This window comes from Rattus norvegicus, chromosome 9 (assembly GCF_021556685.1).
Source record: "Rattus norvegicus strain SHRSP/BbbUtx chromosome 9, alternate assembly SHRSP_T2T, whole genome shotgun sequence".
NCBI lineage: Eukaryota > Metazoa > Chordata > Mammalia > Rodentia > Muridae > Rattus > Rattus norvegicus.
Genome location: NC_141542.1, coordinates 22,599,983 through 22,619,972, shown reverse-complemented (window position 1 = coordinate 22,619,972; position 19,990 = coordinate 22,599,983). Strand labels below are relative to the sequence as shown.

The window sequence follows — 19,990 nt, the reverse complement described above, 5'->3', positions numbered from 1 at the left end:
ACCTGAGCACACAGCTATACCTGTCCTGGGCATATACTCAAAAGATGCTCCAACATACAACAACACATATGATCCACTATGTTGATAGCAGTCTTATTCATAAAAGCCAGAAGCTGGAATGAACCCAGATGCCCTTCAACAGAGGAATTTATTCGAAAAATATAGTACATCTACACAATGGAGTACCACTCAGCTATCAAAAACAATGACTACGTTCAATTCATAGGCAAATGGAAAGAACTAGAAAATATCATCCACAGTGAGGTAATCCAATCACAGAAAAACACACTTGGTATGCTCTTGGGAGCTATGGCCTTGAAGCCCTCCATTATTGATGTTATTATTATGGTTAGCATTAAGTATGACTGGGTTCATGGAAAATCCCCAGCCAGCTGCAGAAGACTAATACAAATGTGGTGGTCAAGATGAATAATCATATGATAACATCTGACATTAAGATACCCAAAGTCATGACCTGTAACCTTTCTGAAAAAACAACGTCCTGCTGACTAATAGATATTACAAACCTGTGACCTTTCTCACATCCTGTCAACATCAGCCGATTCCCTGACCACAGGAATATTGTGTCCTTGGCGTGGGTAAATGTTTCTTACTTCTCTCCTCTCTCTGTTATCCATTTTATGGTACAAATTCAGCCTAGGGGAAAAATGAAATTGTTGCCTTGATCAGACTCTTGTCTTGGAGTCCTTCGTCACGTCTCTTGTGCCCCATTCTCTTCCAGGTACTCAGCACCCCTCGTTGACAGTATGTACTCATTGATAAGTGGATATTGACCAAAACCTCAAATTACCCAAGATGCAATCTACAGATCTCAGGAAACTCAAGAAGAAGGATGACCAAAGTGCAGATGCTCCTACTCCTTTTTAAAATGGGGAACAAAAATATCCATAGGAGGGGATATGGAGGCCAAATCTAAAGCAGAGACCAAAGGAACAGCCATTCAGAGCCTGCCCCACATGTGGCCATATATATACAGCCACCAAAACTAGGTAAGATTGATGAAGCTAAAAAGTGCTTACTGAAAGGGACAGAATATGCATCTCCCCTCAGAGACACATCCAGGGCTTGTCAAATAAAGAGGTCATTGCTAGCAGTAAACTAATGAACTGAGAACAGGACGCCGTTTATGGGAATTAGAAGAAGGATTCAAAGAGCTGAAGGACTTGCAACCCCATAAGAACAGCAATGCCAACCAAATAAACCACTAGCAAAAGACTATACATGGACTGACCCAGGGGTCCAACTGCATATGTAGGAGAGAATAGCCTTGTTGGGGCACCTGTGGAAGTGGAAGCCCTTGTTCTTAACAAGGTGGGACCCTCAGTGCAGGGGAATGTCCGGGAAGGGGTTTCTAAGTGGCACGGATTGGGGGACCATACATATGGGAGAGGGCACGGCAGGGGGGCTTATGGACCTAAAGCTGGGAAAGGGAATAACGTTTGAATAAAACATATATATCTATTAAAAAATCTGAAATTTAAAAAAATGATACTAATACCAAAAAATAATCAAAAAATGTGAATAAGAAAGAAATTTTAGGATTTGGAAAAAGATGAATGCCAGGTATTTGAAAAACTGTATGACCATGGTAAACACTTTAATATACTTGAGAAATTTTTTACATGTTAATGAACTGCATCTTTTTTTTAAATAGTGAATGGAAATACAGTCCCTTCCTGGCTGTGAGGCTAGGGATCCAGATGTAGTGGAATTCATTATTTGTTGAGTCCTGAACCTTTGAGTCTGCTTCGAACTCAGCTTATGCCAAGGAAAATAGGCTAGGGTGATATCTAAGCCATTGTCCAAACTATCTGGACTAACAATCACACGTGAAATTCCACCTTGTAAATGGGAGGAGAGGAATAAAAGATACCTGTAAGGATTTAAAAAAAATGAAATGTACCCAAAAAAATCCAATAAAAAAGTTTAAAATTAAAATAACTTAGGAAATACAAAATACTGGGGTGCCATTCCACAATCATGATGTGTTTCTTCTTTGATAGCTTACAGGTTAATTTACTTCTCTATAACTGTTTTCTTATTTCAAAGTAAGTAATGGCATCATCTGTGGAGTGATGGTGAGAACAAAAGCTTTGCCAAACTTGAATAATCGATTCCTCCCGAGCATGTGCTTAACATTCTAAGCACAGGGAAATTTCCTGAGGGGATTAAAAAACAAAATCCAAACATAAAACAGGAACAACAACGATGTAAAAACATTCTGCACTCTGGGTATGAAGGCATGTTGCAACTTTAATCACCTTTGTAGGTATTTCTAATAAACACACAAAGAAACAAAAATCCTATCACAGTCCTAGCAGTTGCATCCAACAAAGAGAGAGAGCTGTGAGGTAGTGCGTGCTGCTTCTTTCCTCACATACCCGTGGGCCTCAGGCCTGCATCCAGTGAGCTGGACCAAGAGCAGCCAGGTTGCAATTCCTGCTGCCATGGTAGGATTCTGCAGGAACATTTCCCTTTGACAACAAGGAACCTGTGTGGAGGAGACCTCTTGGTGAGTCCTCAAGGACTCTATGTGTCCTTTTCTACAGGGAGAAGCCCTGCCAGGTCTTTGGCAAGGCCAGCTAGTTGTATGGGGAAGTCTCTGGTCCTGTGGCAGAGGGCGAAGAATGGCAGAAAGAATGGCAGCTCCACTGAGAGCAAAGGCTACCCCTTCTAGGCCTGTGACCTCCTAATTAATTCATCTTTTCACCCGATGCCCTATTCACATTTTCGTACTATCATACAACTGTGATCATGATGAGCAGCTGGTCTCTTGTTTTCTTAATCAGTTCTTTGTTGTCACAGACGTTTTTAACTTACTTCAGACCATGAGACTTATTCATACCTTCTGTATGCAGTAGGACCCTTGGTGGGCCTGTCATCTCAAAAATAGAAGGTTCGGTAATCCAAAAGATTGGACTCCAGTTTACCTCAGGCCAGGAAAGAAGTCAGCCACCATTAGTAAAAGAGCAAGGGAAAAATTACATAGAAAAAACAAGTGGCTTAATCAGAAGAAAAGATCCTCAACTTCTAAGGCCTGCACATCTGCACCCCTCTCTTCTGAGCTTTGTATAGTGATGTTGTATAACTCCAGATGGTAGTAAAAGGCAGAGTTCTTCCAAGAAAGGTCAGACATGATTTTCACTCTTACATCTCTGAGGTGGGGTGGCATTATACCACACATTCTTGTTGAATTATTATAACACCTATGATAAGAAGACAGAATCCATATATCACAATGCCAAATAGACTCCCTCCTGAACTTATGGACCCATTAAAATTGAGGTTCAACCTGAACTCCGGCCATTCCACTCCCTTCCCATCCTCCTGATTCTTATGTTTGCTACAAGTAAAAGATCATGGTGTAGTCCCCAATATTCTCATGCCTAGACTTGTCTATTCACGGAGAATGATATTGGAGAAGTGATGGCTATATAGTTACAATGTAGTAACACAAGGTCCTGGTTGACATTTGCTCACTGATGTCCAATTTAATTGTCTTGTAATATTTGAGAAAGGGAGGATGTCCTACATAATATATAAAACAGACAGAAATTTATTATTTTATCTATGCCCTGTAGTTGATCCCTATGTTCCCAAGTAAAAGGAGTTTTTATTGCAGAAAAATAGGATTATAGACCATTGATTTTGTGAAATACATGGATATGTAAATGGAAACAATGTCGGCTTTCAAGGACTGCACAGTAAGCAAATATTTCCAGGTTTTATACACTCAGAGGTATAGAAGAAATATATTGGCCTCCAGAAAAAGGGAAAAGCTTAGGAACGGAAATGTGTGTCACTCATTGTCTCAAGTAGTTGATTTACTTTTAAGAAAAATCTCCCTCCTCCTTGGTCCCTAGAGATTTGGGTGCTAAGAAAAATCTGTTCTCCAATTCAGGGTTGTAACAACCCTCCCCAGCAAAAGCATTGTTGACTTCTAATGAAGCAGAGAGACATATCTAGCTTTGAAATAGAGGTTGCCAAATGGTATTCCCAGTGACACATGGGAGACTGGAGGAAAGGGTCCCCACATAAATTCATCAGTGTGGGGAGAGCTGGTTAGTAGGTAGGCCATAGAATTTTCCAGTGACATCACCAGTAAGCCGTTCACTGGACACTCTATTGTATCTAAGAGATCCCTAGAATCTTCTGTGATGTCACCAGTGTTGTGGTGACACCAACTGCCTTTGGGATATTACTTCAGTTCCCTTTGGGTTCACAAGCAGGCATGTTTCGCCAGCAACTCAGGCTATTTCGGAAGGAAAGTGTTGATCAAGGAGAGACTGCACCAGGTCAGAAAGAAGCTGACCCCCTCTCTAGTGACACAGGAAGGAGGAAATCATTCTGGGGAAGTCTTGGTGAGTCGTGGGCAGAGTTGGGTAACATCCTCAAGGAGATAGGTTTGTGATGTGCCTTCTAAGACTAGGCCTTACAAGCAGGAGCCTTGGGATTTTTCAAAGGCAAACCAAGAGTCAGGAGTTCCTGATCTTTAATTTGAGAGAAAGACATAAAGTTGTAAGACTTCAGTGTCTTTTCTTGAAGCTTTTTAACTGTGTCAACGAAGGGCAGGAGGAGGCACTGTGAGATTAACAATGTGACCATCCATGGTTGGGAGTTGAAGCACTTCATCCTCTAGATTACTGTACGTTACATAAGTGTCTGATGGCGAGAACAAGGAAGGATGCACCCCTAGTCATGAATTGAGTTCTCAGACACTTTGGGCTGGACCACACTTGGTTAGAGCTTGATGGTAGTAAGCATTATGAAGTCATTATGAACTCCAGGATTATCTGCACCACATCTGATATGAGATAACAATGTCGCAGATGTTTATGTCTCAGTCAGATTATAACTTTCAGTGCCGGGGGTTGTGTAATAGTGAGTGTGGCACGTGTATGGCATTAGAGGTTGGGAAGAGGGACATAGCTTAAGAATCAACCTTTAAGAAAGCTTTTCTGCTCTTTCAGGGATTCACCCAGTCTCTACCATTTCCCCTTCCTCAACCTCCTTTTCGGATTCAGAATGATCTATTCTGCCCATGGGCCATCAAATATGCAAATTCACTTGGGTTTATCTGTCTACAGGTTTTGGTAGGAAGGCATCATCCTAAAATGTCATCAGTAAGCAAGAGGAGTGTCTAAAGGAACTGGAGGAACTCAAATTTGAAATCCAGAAGTGTCAATTCGAGAGGGATGAACTTTATCACATCCTGGATCTTTATATCTATGATGAGTGGGACCACAGGTAGTCATTATGCCCAGTAACCTGTTCACTGTCTTGTGCTCTCTCTCTCTCTCTCTGCTAACCTGAGATTTCCTCATAGCATGTGAGAGTTTCACCTCTCATCCTGGATTTTAAGGAGCTTTGGCAGGCATTTGCTTGTGAGATAAGCTAGGTGCTGTGTGTTTAGGGTCAACCTCTTTTGTACTTGACCCTGAGCCTCTTGGATTAGCATTGGTTCTGTCAACAGCTAGAAGGACCTGGTCACACTTGCCGCAACTGTGTGTGTGAATGAAATGCCTGCACGTCATCACTCTTTCCTCTGAATTTGTTCATTATACACTGATTCTATGGCACCTCCATGCATGTAGTTGGCATTCTAAATGTGTTTGGATATGGGTTGCTATGTATGTATGTGGAAGTATATGTGGTGTTTACTCAGGATCAGGACGTCTGGGACCTTTGATGGGGTCTGAGGATTTGTTTGATCAACACTTTGCAGGTCATGATAGTGATGAGTACGTGGAGGCCCACACTGATCAACAGAGCACTTTGCTCCTTCTGTATACGTTGGTGGCACCCAGGACTCTCCCGAAGGGAGGAGGTGCTATAAATCCTCTTCCCTGTCAAACTTAGTTATGCCCTCTGGGAATTCATGTAATGATAGAAACCAAGGATTGAGTATACCTGCTTTCAAAACAAGAGAAAGGTCATCACAGCTTTCTCTTGGGCCCAAAGCTGTGGCACAGACTGGAGGAATCTTCTTCCTGAACTAGTCAATTCCATCATGCTCACCTGGCCAGCTCTTGAAGGTCAGGTCCCTGCAACTGGTACCGTGACTCTGTTGTCCTGTGCCCAGGATAATAAACTTAACCAGTACAAATACTTTGAAGGAGCAAGTATGTGGTACATACTGAGTTTAAGTAATAGAGAGAACAGTCTGATTTTACCTAATTTGTTTCACCTGCTTTGATCTTTAGTTTTTTATTTTTTTTAACTATCCAGGGATTGTTTATTGTGACCTAGAAATGGTCACTGTGGTCTTGACCGTTGTTATTCCCAAACAGGCAGCTCTCAGGCTCTGCCCCCTCCTATATAGTGAGTCTTTGCAGAACCATATCTCTCAGGATTCCAAGGAGTCCTTATTTCAAAACAAATGTTTTCTTATTTACATAGAAATATTTGCTGTGGATTGAGTCTCACTGTTGGGTTTTGGTCTGGTTTTTGACTTTGCCATTTTCTTCCCTTCCACCATTCCTTGAATTTGAAATTTTTTATTATATATTTTTATTTACATTTCACCTAAATCTGTAATCGTGAGTTCAAAACATTATTTGTTCCTTTGGCCATGACCTAACCCAGGCTGCATGTCGAATTGCCAGTCCTTGAATCTGAACATGAGATGAGAATGATGGCTATGCAAATGATGACCACTCAATAAGTGATGCCATGGAGAGGTACAAGGAGCTCATACAAGTGAACAGTTCCTACCAGTGAGTCACTGACAGAGATGAGAACCCAGCACTAGGCAAGGAATGCTTCTGTCCTGTGTGAATTTGAACAAAAGTCAGGGCTCTGGTTCTGTAGTGTCTGACTCTTAACAAGAAGGCTGCCTCCTGGCAAGGGTCTTAGATTTGTAGCTCTTGGACTCAGTTGTCGTACATGTGAGGGGTGTAGAAGACCCTCCAATTGTTATTTTCCCCGTTAAAGTTCCTCTAGATAGAAAAGGTTTGCACCATGATGGGAATATCAATCAACTCTGAATCTCTAGGACTCTGACAGGAGATTTAAAGATCTGTGATCCACGAGAAACACACGGAAAGATTCTATAACAATTGGGTCTTCAACTACCCCTCAGAGGGGCTTTCCCCACAACGTGAAGATGGTTTCACCATACCATGGACATACGAGCTCCCTTATGGACCATCTCTTCTTCCTTGATTTATGTAAACCGTCTTAGTGTCAGGATTTTCAGAAGTACTTTGATTCATGTGGAATGTGGATTCTGGATTTGACCCCCTCTAATTGGTGCTAACTTGTATAGTGTGGCTCTATTCTGGGGATTTCTGAGGATGAGGACCCTTGAAGGGATGATTGGACTTGCAGGAGTGACAGGCAAATAGAAGCTGGCTGGATTTATCATTTTTTGTTTGTGGTTCAGCATCAGGCAATCCCAGCTCCTGCGTGAACAAGCTCAATTGAAGAACAATATACAGATTTTGCTGAATGAGAAGAGAGAAATGCTGGTGGAGCAGACTGAACTGCCAGCATCCTCTGTGGAGGCAAAGAGGCTCTGTGAAGAGGCCGGAATGAACATCTGTGACCCCAGAGCCAAGCAACAGCAGGTAGGGTTATGGCTCAAGGTCAGGTTGTCCTCAGGTCTTACCATAACCATAGACAAAACAATGTAACTGTCTATTGACTGATCCATGTCCTGTCCTAGGTCTCATCCAAGTGTTCATTCATGTGATGGTTTATAAGGCTTTCTGTGGAGATAGCCCCTTTTCAAGAAACTGCATGTTTGGAAAGCAAATGCTCCTGCTCTTTGAGAATCTGCAGTTTATTAAGGGAGATAGGTTGGTCACACAGCACAGCACTACATGCCATTATGTATGGAGGGTGCTATGTGCGAGCCTCTCTTTAGACTAGAACAGGGCTTTGAGGGATGAAGCAAAAGCCTGGAGCTCATTTTCTTTACAGGGATCGTGTGAGACTCAAGAAGTAAGTAGTTTTCAAGGAGGAGAGCCTGGTGGAAATGCCAAAGAAATGGTTCTCATTGTCATTTGTGGTGGCTTTTGTTCTTCCTCCCCTCATGTCCCTGTATATGAAGATGGTGACTTCATGCTTCATAGATCTTGGGTAACTATAGAGCCTGTGTATCAGCATGTCAGTCCTGTCTTATTTGAGTGCTCCTGGAGAGTTCATAACTAGGCCTTACAACCTGAAGCTGGTTAGAAGAGCAAGGATGTGGAAAAGGTTTCTCAAAGGCTGAGGGGTTGGCATGAGAGACTTGAGACTTCAAGAACAAACTTATCTGTATGTACCCCAATTCTCACCAAGAAAGGTGCATTGCTGTGCTGACCTGCATCTTAGGGAGCATGTGGGGAGGCCAGTTCATGACATGCAGTTTTGTTCCGTCATTATCTAACTTAGTTCTTTAAGCCTAGGTCTCTCAACAAACATGAAGCTTCCTGTTTTGTGCTGGCCAGCAGTCTTTGCATCATTCGTCCAGTTCCAAGTGGAGCCCCCTCTCTTATTTGTCTCAACACATTCTTAAACCATCCAGCTATTTGAAAAATAAGGATTAGATTTCTTCACTTTACCTGAACAGAGTTATCCCCCGAGAAGATTCTGGATTGTCTCATTGGCTTCACCATGATCTTGCATGGAATCCTAGAGTACAACCCTCTGCTGACATTGCTTTGCTGACTATATCATGGGCACTGCATTCTTTCAGGATAGATTCCCTCTCAATATTGTACACAGTGCTGCATTTCAGACAATTCACTGTATGTTATTTATTTAGCCTTTTTCTGACTGACATTGAGGTTGTTTTAATATCACAGGAACTCTAATTTGATGAAATGTTCCTGGGAACTGACCATGAGTTACTGTCTTCTCTTATGCTTCCAAAGTCTTCTATGAAGGAAACAGGGTAGTTTTAGTGAGGGGCCTATGATGAGTCAGCATAGAGCTTGATGGAGTCTTTTCCTAGAAATCTCTCTCTTGGGGATTTGATGTTGTGTTGTTTAGGCTATCTGTGCAGAACATGTAACTTACTTGTCGGACCAGCAAGTATCTGCATAGAAAGGTTTCCTGAAGTGGAAATGAGTACAGTCCAGGACAGCACAGCCTGCTTGAGTCTAAGAGACTTGTACACAACATTGTTCCCACTAATTCCTCACTCAAGAGAAAATGTACTGCATAAGAGCAAAGTTTTCATTTGTGCATGCGAGTGTGTATCTGTGTGTCTGTGTTTGTGTGTGTGTGTGTGTGTGTGTGTGTGTGTGTGTTTGCAGTAGTGAACGTGTGTTTCCCTCTATTTCCAAGTTTCATGAGAAAAGTACTCTAAGCGTTCACTTTACATCCGTGAAACATGAAATAGAGCTGCCCAGTCATTTGGCATCGCCATCTAGCTCTGTACAGCAAAAGGACACTTAAATTACTAATTTATTCTGTTTCCAAAAATTTCAGAACAGAATTATCTTGTGAAGTCTGGGGGAGGAGTGGAAATATGTTCAAGTGAGTCCTGTTTCACAGGGGTAACAAATGGTACAGGCCTAGAGCTTGCAGGTCCCTTTTTGTTATGGTGCAGAAGCAGGACAATAATATCCTTTAGAAATGCAACCCCCAAAAAGAGGACACAAAAACACCTGTAAAGTTAGATTTTCAAGTGATTAGGGGCAAAACTACTGATCTGCATTGAAATCCTTTGGAGCACATCAAAGGAATGGAGTACTGGGAGGTAAGGGCAAGGCTTCTCTAGAAAAATCCATGAGTTTATTCTGCTTCTCTGTTCTTTGTGAATTGTGAAAGGCCACTGGAAGGTTGTGTCACTCACTGTGTCTTCTCCAAGGTTGCTTTCCACATTGCCTGCTACCATTTCTTTCCAGCTACCTTGGCACACTACAACTTCCCCTGGGAGTTTGGCTTGGATTTTATTCATTGAGAATTTGAGTTGCTTGGAATTGTATCGTCATCCAGAAAAAGTCCCATAGCTATGCTGTGGTGCAAGAACAGGGCAGTTTCAGGAGCCCCTTTAGGTGCACAGATAATCCAAAGCGCTCCCCTATGTTATCTGTGTAGCATTCTGCAAGTGCTGTCGATCAACATCATTTTCTCTCAGTTAATTTCAGCCTCAATGGGTTAGGAGAAATGATGAGCTTCAAATGGGTCTGACAGTGTAAGAACAGGTAGCCCTATGAGAAGCCATGTTCAGAAAGTGGAACAGAAGTTTTAGTTAACCCAGTGATTCCACAACAAGGAGTAGGTATTGCCATTGCAACTAGGGAGCATCAATGTTGTAGTGGTCCCAGAGTAACCTTGAAGGAGAATCTATCCAGACGTCCATCAGCCAAGGAGTGAAAGTGTACCATACGATGGAGCCCTTCCATAGATTCTGATTCAGTGTGAGATAATCCATGCAAGCTTTTACTTACTTATTCAAATTATCTGTGGAACAATCACATTACGGGGAGAAAATTTGTTGATTTGGATCCTGGTTATGGAGATTTCCTGTGATTCTAGCTTTGGGCATGAAGTCACTCAGGCTATGGTAAAGACAGCTCCGATTAGAAGAAGTTGCACACTTTGGGGAAAGTCTGAAAGAGTGAACAAGAACAAGAGTCTAGTCCACCACCAACATATGATCCTTTGCTGAGCAACAAGACAGCTCTACACAGCCTTTGGGACTTGCTAAGCCAGATTGTTAATGGGGAAAGAACCCTGAGTCTATGACGGTTTATGGGAGGACAGCACATCACTGACTGAGCTGTCTATAGGCTCTGGCCACTATGTACATATCCCACTCAACATTTGTTTTTATGCCTCCAGCGAATCCTGGGGAATCTTTACATTAAGCATTAATGTTCAGGTAGGAACATAGGCTGGAAGAAGCCATTTGAATATCCTTCCCTATATAAATACCCTTTTTGGGTGGATGACCACCCCACCTGGATTTCAGCCTCAGGCAGTTAAAGAGCTACTCAGAGTATTGTTCTGGTACAGTTCATGTGAATTTTGCCCATGAAACAATATATATGATCCTCTGGATTTCTTGCTATGTTCTATTCCTTTCTTCCTGTGATCTCTCCGGAAAGATCTGAGGACATTTTCTCTTCTGTCCTCTCACAAATTGCCTTACACTAGCCATAGACTTACAGGGGTGCTGTTCTGTTTCTACATCACAATCACCTTTAATGTCCACGTGTACGCTGGGAAGATTTGCATGGAGCACATTCTCAGTGATTACAGGATCTATGCAATTCCCATGGATTTGATGTGAGATGGCTTCTCTGTGTACTTGCAGATACAGTGGTTACAAATTGAACCTACACTTCCTTCAGTGCTAACATAATCAGAAATTTCACCTCAATTCTGGGCATGTTCTCCAGAAGGAATCCACATGGTATTCTAGGTTGCTCATACCTCTCTTGAACTCAGATTCAGACATAGCTACAATGTTATTATTCAATGTCATATACCTGGACCAGTGGGGAAAAATGCTCATTTTTCTCTTAATCCCAGCACAGTGCATAGTCCACAGTTCAAATTCTAGCAGTTTGAAAAGCTGAGATATAAATCCAAGCGCAGGTACTCTATGTCACTTGGGGATGCAGGGACTGACCTCAGCTGACAGGTCATGCTGGATTGTCCAACTGAATAGAGCTGATGTAAGAGGGAGAGCTGAATTGACAACCACTCAATAAATCTTTATTCCCTTGCTCTGCTAGGTCTGAAATTCTCCAGCAGAAACTCGAACATGACACAGACCAGGACAAGATCTCCCTTGGAGAGAAGAGCTACAGGAGGAGAACTAAGTGTGCACAGCAAATACACCACTCTTGCGTCTCATCTGTAGTGTCCATAGCAATTGTGGACTGCATTTTCCTCCTTTAGTTTAACTTCTTTGGATTGAATAGGCCGTACTTTCACCTCAGCTCTCTCCAACAAGTGTGCACTTTTTGAGGGACTCAGAGAAGTGCTGATGCAGATCAATCAAGAGCTGCTGGTCATCCAGAAAGACTGTGCACGTGTAAAGTTGTACTTGTCCTGATGGGTCATCCAGAAGAGTTTCATGGAGATCAGTTCACAACATTGGAAAGACTTTGTGACAAAGTCTGTAATATCATTTATACTCAGTATTGGTAGGCTTTTTCCTTAATACCCCCACTCCAACAAAACAGACCTACTTCCACTCCTCTCGAAAAGATTGTTACCATCACTAAGTGCTTGTCTACTATGTCTCCAAGGCAAGCCACAGGCTATAAGTCTATTCTGCAAAAGGAGCAGCAAAAGAATACTTAGCGCAATTCTTCTATTTAAAGTTTGGTTAATTTTTAATTGTTTTGGTTATTTGGTTTTCCTTCTATTCATTTGAAGATTTATTATTTATCTGTTGTTGTTTTGTTCATTTGCTTTTCTATTTTGATAAGGATATAGACTGTATATATTGACTACCTGCATCTGGTTACTATCAAGTAAATTGGATGTATTCCGGTCAATAAAGTAGTAATCTCAAACTCTTCACTCTTAAGAACCTTCTTTATTGATCATTAGTGTCAACATCTGAAGTCCCACAGCTATCAGGGAGGGATGGATCTCTGCATTCTCATTGGGACTGGGCATCAAATCACTTCCCAGTCAGACTGAGATTCACAGGCATTTATACAGTCACTGTGCACTGTGTTTCCAACTCTGAATTTCAACTTCGTCATGCATACATTACCCACTGTGTATGCTTGCTGTCAAATATATAGTTACCTCTAAATTATACTCTTTCGATGACAGTTTTGACCAAATTAATAGGATAAATATTAATTTTTCTGTAACACCTCCCAGGACATATAAACATGGTATAAGGGAGTTTAAAGCCATCGGGAATCCTGCACCCAAATCGCGGGGCAGAAAATGCTGAACACCCAGGAATGCAGATAATCCTGAGACCACAGGACAGAAAGCCACTTCTGACGAGCTCTGCCCACATCTCTGGCCCAATATTAATCTGCATGATACCTCTGGAAAGAGGAATAGAGGAGCAGTCAGTGGCAGGAACCTGCTTGGTCCAGCCTGGACCCAGAACCTACCTGGGCCCTGAGCATATTTGAAGAAAACCATAGGCATACAATTCTCTGTTTCCTGACTGTAGCTTATTTTATTCGAAGCTCAAAATAGCATTTTGTAGTTGTTGATTTTTAGTTGGATATTTTTCATTTCGAATTCAAATGTTATTCCTTCCTTGTTTTCCAGAAATAAGTCTGAATACCATCGCCCTCCACCTCTGCTATAAAAGTATTCCCTTCACCAGCCATCCACTTTCCCAGCCTAGGCAGGACCAAGGGCTGTTCATTCCATTTGTGCCCAAGAAGACCATCCTCTGATACACATGCAGATGAGGCCATGGCACAGTCCCTGTATAGTGATTGGTACTGGTTTAGTCTCTGGGAACTCTGCTTTGCAGCCATGGTTGTTCTTATGGGGTTGCAAGTCCCTTCAGCTCTTTCAATCTTTCTGTAATTCCTCCAACTGAGGTCCGGTTCTCAGTTCAATGGTTTGCTGCTAGCATTTGCCACTATTTTTGACATGATCTGGCTGTGCCTTTCAGGAGACATCTATATCCAGTTCCTATCAGCCTGCACTTCTTAGCTTCATCCACCTTATCTAGTTTGAAGGCTGTATATGTATAGGCCACATGTGGGGTAGACTCTGAATGGCCATTCCTCTAGGCTCTGTTTTAAATTTTGCATCCCTATCCCTTCAATAGGGATTCTTCTTCTCCTTTAAAGGATTTTGGTCATCCTTCCTGAATTTCGTTTGGTCTGTGAATCTTGGAGAATTTGAGCATTTGGGCTAATATCCACTTATCAATGAGTGCATACCATGTGTGTATTTCTGTCATTGGGTTAACTCACTCAGGAGGATATGTTTTAGTTCGTTCTCTTTGTCTATGAATTTCATGAAGTCATTGATTTTGATATATCTGTAGTAGTCCATTGTGTAGATGTACCACACTTTCTGTTTCCATTCCTCTGTTGAAGGGCATCTGGGATCTTTTCATTTTCTGACTAGTATAAATAAGGCTGCTATGAACATGGTGGAGCATGTGCCCTGTTGTATGTTGGAGCATCTTTTGGGTATATGTGCAAGAGAAGTATAGCTGGGTCCTCAGCTATTGTAATGTCTAATTTTCTGAGGAACCTCCAGACTGATATCCAGAATGGTTGTACCAGTCTGCAATCTCACCAACATTGGAGGAGTGTTCCTCTTTTTCACATCCGCAAAAGCATCTTCTGTCACCTGAGTGTTTTATCTTAGCCATTCAGACTGGTGTGATGTGGAATCTCAGGGTTGTTTTGATTTGCATTTCCCACATAACTAAAGATGTTGAACATTTCTTTTGGTGCTTCTCAGCCACTCCATATTCCTCAGCTATGAATTCTTTGTTTAGCTCTGAACTGCAATTTTTAATAGGGTTATTAGACTCCCTGCAGTCCAACTTCATGAGTTCTTTGTATATTTTGGGTATTAGCCCTCTATCAGTTGTAGGATTAGTAAAGGTCTTTTCCCAGTCTGTTGGTTGCTGTTTTGTCCTAACCACAGTGTCCTTTGCCTTACAGAAACTTTGTAGCTTTATGAGGTCCCATTTGTCTATTCTTGATCTTAGAGCATAAGCCACTCGTGTTTTGTTCAGGAAATTTTTTTCCAATGTCCATGTGTTCAAGATTCTTCCCCGCTTTTGCTTCTATTAGTTTGAGTGATCTGGTTTGATGTAGAGGTCCTTTATCCACCTGGACTTAAGCTTTACACAGGGCAATAAGAAGGGGATGATTTGTACTCCTCCATAGCTGACCTCCATTTGAACCAGCACCCTTTGGTAAAAATGCTATCCTTTTCCCACTGGATGCTTTTGTCTCCTTTGTCAAAAATCAAGGGACCATAGGTGTGCTGGTTCATTTCTGTGTCTGCAGTTCTATTCCACTGGTCTATCTTCCTGTCTCTGTACCAATACCATACAGTTTTATCACTAATGCTCTGTAAACTGCTTGAGTTCAGGGATGGTGATTCCCAGGGAAGTCCTTTTATTGTTGAGGATAGTTTTAGCTATCCTGCGTTACTTGTTATTCCAAATGAATTTGCAAATTGTTCTGTCTAACCCTATGAAGAATTGGAATCGAATTTTGATGGAGATTGCATTGCAACTGTAGGTCACTTTGGGAAAATGGCCATTTTTACTATCTTCATACTGCCAAGCCATGAACATGGGAGATCTTTCCATTTTCTGAGACCTTCTTCAATTTCTTTCTTCATATCATGAAGTTCTTGTCACACAGATCTTTCACTTGTTTGATAAAAGTCACACTGAGGTATTTTTATATGATTTGGGACTATTATGAAAGGTGTCATTTCCCTAATTTCTTTCTCAGCTTGTTTATCTTTTGTGTAGAGGAAGGCTACTGATTTGTTTGAGTTAATTTTATACCCAGCCACTTTGCTGAATTTGTTTATCAGGCTTAGGAGTTCTCTGTTGTAACTTTTGGGGTGTCCCATGTATACTACCCTATCCTCTGCAACAGTGATATTTTGACTTCTTCCTTTCCAATCTGAATCCTTTTGACCTCCCTTTGTTGTCTGAGTTCTGGCTAATGCTGGGGACAACATACAATGGAGACATCTCAGTAGCCCGCAGTAGCTTTTTGTAAAAACTGGTTGTTTCCATTTCTCCAAACCTTAGCCCTGGACAACGGCTGTATAGATTTCATTTGTGTGTGACTGCCTATCAGTTGGCCTTGGTGTGCACAATTATTGTATTATATCTGACTTTCCTACTTCTTTCTCCTTCTGCTCTGGTGAATTCTGTGAAACTAGATGTTCCTTGATGTTATGATTCTTAGACAATTGGAAATTGATGCATAGGGGCACAGCACAGCACAGCCCTAGTGGCCCAGGTGGATACTGTGTGTTCTCATCTTGGAAAAAATGTAATAACTGCAGAATTGTAGTTCTAGATTAGGGTTTTACTTGCAAAGACAGCTTGAAGAAAATAAGAGAAAATGAATTAGAGCCAACATTGGGACCCTAAGAAAGGAAAAAGTTATTAAAGTTAGGAAGTAAGTTTTACATAATATTATAGACTGGTTAAGGAAGTATAGAATATATAAAATAATATACTAGTAAACTAAGTCTAACTACTGGAACCCTTATGAGAGTCATTGTGTGCAAGGAACAGAACGCTAGTGGAATTAGTGTGCTAAGGGTTACCTTGATTCTTTCTGGCCACTGCCTGGCAGTTTTGCCTATGTCATTTATCATTAGAGTGTCACAGGTAAATGCAATTAGCTGACCTCAGAGCTTTGGACTCTGAAGTATAAAAGTAAAGAATTAAAGTTTAAATAATGATAAGTTTACAGTTATTATTATATTGGCCACAGGCCTGGGTATAGGCGAAGCCTGAAACTTTGGGGAACAGTTGTAATTCTTAGTTCTTGGTGGGATGTAGTCATTCTTTGCATCTGATTTGGCAATGATTATAAATCTCTTTTTTCTACCCGCTTTTGGATTATTAATAAAGGACTGGGGCAAGAGAAAGGCTACAGAACATGTGAAGACTAAATGAGAGAGAGCATGAGGGAGTGAATGAGAGAGTAAATGACAGAGCAAATGTAAGAACAAATGTGAGAGTGAATGAGAGAGCATGAGAAGAGCATGTGAAGAGTGAGTGGAGAGAGAATGTGAAGAGTGAATGAGGGAGCTAATGAGGGAGCGAGTCTGAGAACAAATGTGAGAGCCAGGGAGAGAGCATGAGGAGAGCATGTGAGAATGAGTGAGGAGAGAATGTGAGGTGTGTGTGAAGACTGTGTGTGTGCGTGACAGGAGAGTGCATGTGCTGTGTGTGAGATATATGTGAAGTGTGTGTGAAGATTGTGTGTGTGCATGACAGGAGAGTGCATGTGGTGTGTGTGAGATATGTATGAGGTGTTTATGAAGATTGTGTGTGTGCATGACAGGAGAGTGCATGTGCTGTGTGTGAGATATGTATGAGGTGTGTATGAAGACTTTGTGTGAGTGACAGGAGAGTGCATGTGCTGTGTGTGAGATATGTATGAGGTGTGTATGAAGACTGTGTGTGCATGACAAGAGAGTGCATGTGGTGTGTGTGAGATATGTACGAGGTGTGTATGATGAGTGTGTGTGAGAATGAAAGAGTAATGAACAGACGTGTGCATGATTGTGGGAGTTTGAGAAAAGAAAACTGCAATAAAAAAATCAGAGTGCACAAAAGAATGCAGTGTGTGTGCAGCCTCAAGCTGAGAGAGAGAGAGAGAGAGAGAGAGAGAGAGAGAGAGAGAATGACTTTAAGCCTTGAAGTTGCCTATCAGTTTGTACCCAAAGAGGAGTCTGTGGATATGTATTATGTGCCTTCCAGATAACCCTGCTTCCAGGTGAGAACTCTGATCCTGTGACCGAGGGCCAGGAAAGTCTGAAAGAATGGCTGCAACCCTGAGGGCAGAGGATAAAACTTTTAGGTCTATGACCTCCTAATTTATCTTTTCACCTGAAGACTTATTATTCAAATTTTCTTACTGGGATACAACTATGATCCTGGTGAGCATCTTGTCTCTTGGATGCTCAATCAGTTCTTTGTTGTCACAGACTGTTTGAGCTTACTCCAGTCACTGGGACCTATTCACACCTTCAAATTTCCTGAACTTTTCAGATTTCTAACATTTGTGGCAAACTGCGTGGCAAAAGCAATGAATGTTGAGCACTTCCTGGGGTCCAGTGCATATGGAGCTATGGGTGTGTGGATATGGTAAATCCCTAGGAGTTACTCTAAGAAAGTAGGACTGTGCTCTTAGGACCCCTGCCTGACCTCACTTCACTTTGCCAGCTTTGTGGGCTTCTACACTGCTGCTCTGAGAAGAACTGAAAACTAAGGGAATAGATGTGTAGCCTCCCATTACCTTTGTCATTGTTAGGATATTAGTAGGAGAGGTTTGATTGAAATATACTCTCAAAAATATTAACAAAACCACTGCCTCTTGCGTACCATCTGGATGAAGGACCAAGTTCACAGACATTTCTTCACAAACTTCTGAAAGCCAGCAAATTGGAGCATGAAGAAAGCCAAGTCCAAGGCATTCAAAACCATCATCCTCACCAATGCCCCCAGGAAAGGCTTTGGTAAAAGAAGGGAGGCAGTGAGACAGTTGGCCCTCATACACTCAGAGAAGACTGTGCCAGGAGAATTGGGGAAGGATTGTGGGAGAGTAATTAGGTATCAGTAGTCAGTGAGCAGAACGTAAAGTGAAAAAGAAAAAAATATATAAATAGAAATAAAATAAAGTTCTTTAACAAAATGGGATACAATGTATTGCTGAACTAACTCTACTGTGTTTACACTTGCACTTGCTTTAACATCTAGAGAGACTAGATGTGATAAAGTAGGATGCCCTTGTCGTTTACATATACTATGTACACAGCAAAGATAAATGAAGTGGATAACATGCAGATCATAGATCCATTGTTCCCTCGCATCTATGTGACTCTGTTTCCCTTTATCAGGACTGTGGAGGCCTCCTCTCATCCAGGTCTCAGGGCTCAAGCAAAATGCAGTCCCCATGATCTCTGGCCAAGTGCTCTTGTGTTCCTAAAATTACTCTGCCTCAGGCTGCAGAGGCACTGAAGGGCCAGCCTTCACCTTCAAGGTGCAACCACTCTTTCAGTCTTTACAGGCTCTCTGTTACTCAACTGAAGGTTTCAGGAGAGGCCTTTCATCTCAATAACAGAAGCTTACCTAATCCAAAACAATGGGAAGCCATGCTACACTCCTGATTGGCTGGTTACCTGAGACCAAACAACATAGCTCTCTTCTTTATGCCTGTTTTCCTGATTTGAAAATAAATAATGTGATCATCTGTGGTGTTGGTGGTAAGAATAAAATTCTTAACATGAATAATAGGACCATGCAGAGCATGGCCTTCACATTCTAGGTACAGAGTGAAGAGGTAGAGGGAATTACCAAAGAAAACAATAAGAATCCTAACAACAATTACAGAAATAATGAAATGAAATAAAACAAAAACAAAAGCAAAAACAAAAATACCTTGTGGGTGCTGGTATTAAAGGCATGTATTAACTCTGACCAGCTTTGTAGGAATTTCCAATAAAAAACAAACAAACAAACAAACAAACAGCCTTATTACATTGCAGCAAGTGCAGGAGAGAAAGCTGGGAGACATCCTGTGCTGCTGCCCCCATGCTGTGATTCTGCAGCAACAACTTCCTTGGAAATAGGAACCTGTATGCAGTGGGATCCCTTGCTGGGCCTATCATCTCAAAAAGAAGGGCTTCCCTAATCCAAACCTTAGAATCCAGTTTACTTCAGGCCAGGAATGAAGTCAACCATCATTAGTGAAAGAGCAAGGGAAAAATTATACAGGAAAAAATATGTGCTTTAATCAGAAAAGATCCTCAACTTCTAAGGCCTCCACAATCTCCACCCCTCTCTTCTGAGCTTTGCATAGTGATGTTGTATAACTCCAGATGGTAGGAAAAGGCAGAGTTCTTCCCAGAAAAGTCATACATGATTTTCACCCTGACATATGTGAGTTGAGGTGGCATCGTATCACAGAGTCAGCACACCTGGGATAAGGACACAGAAGCCACAGATGACAATGCCAAATGGACTCCCTCCTGAACTTATGGACCCATTAAAATTGAGGTTTAGCTTAACCTTAGGCCATTCCATTCCCTGCCCATCCACCTGATTTTTATGTTTGCTCTGAGTAAAAGATCAGAGTGGACCCCCAAATATCCTCATGATTGGACTTGGAAATTCAGGAAGAATGATATTGGAGAAGGGATGGCTATGTGGTTACAATGTGGTAACTAGTTTCTGACCAGGAACCTCGTCCTTAGCCAACGGGGAATTTAAGGCCGGGCCTCCTGCTTGTTCCAGTCTAGGCTAAGACTTCAGGGTCAGGCCAGGTCCTGAGCCCTACACAGGGCTGCCTGCATACTCTTGTGA

General features: G+C 41.8%; 1 protein-coding gene across 4 annotated transcripts in view; it reads left to right on the top strand.

Annotated features, from left to right (window-relative positions):
• Positions 1-19,990, top strand: part of LOC148003510 (disks large homolog 5-like) — a 77,416-nt gene that overhangs the window by 27,145 nt on the left and 30,281 nt on the right. Inside the window, exons 2-5 of one of the 4 annotated variants that reach the window (XR_015629356.1) lie at positions 743-1,010; positions 5,109-5,268; positions 7,406-7,589; positions 11,697-16,677. Coding sequence is in view for 1 of the 4 variants with exons in the window: in XM_087568690.1 (XP_087424816.1) it covers positions 17,719-17,773 (55 nt within the window). In the remaining 3 variants the exon portion in view is untranslated. Of the gene's footprint in view, positions 1-742; positions 1,011-5,108; positions 5,269-6,606; positions 6,738-7,405; positions 7,590-11,696; positions 16,678-17,677; positions 17,774-19,990 lie in introns of those variants that run through there. The other 3 variants (XR_015629357.1, XM_087568690.1, XR_015629358.1) reach the window with 3 other exon arrangements.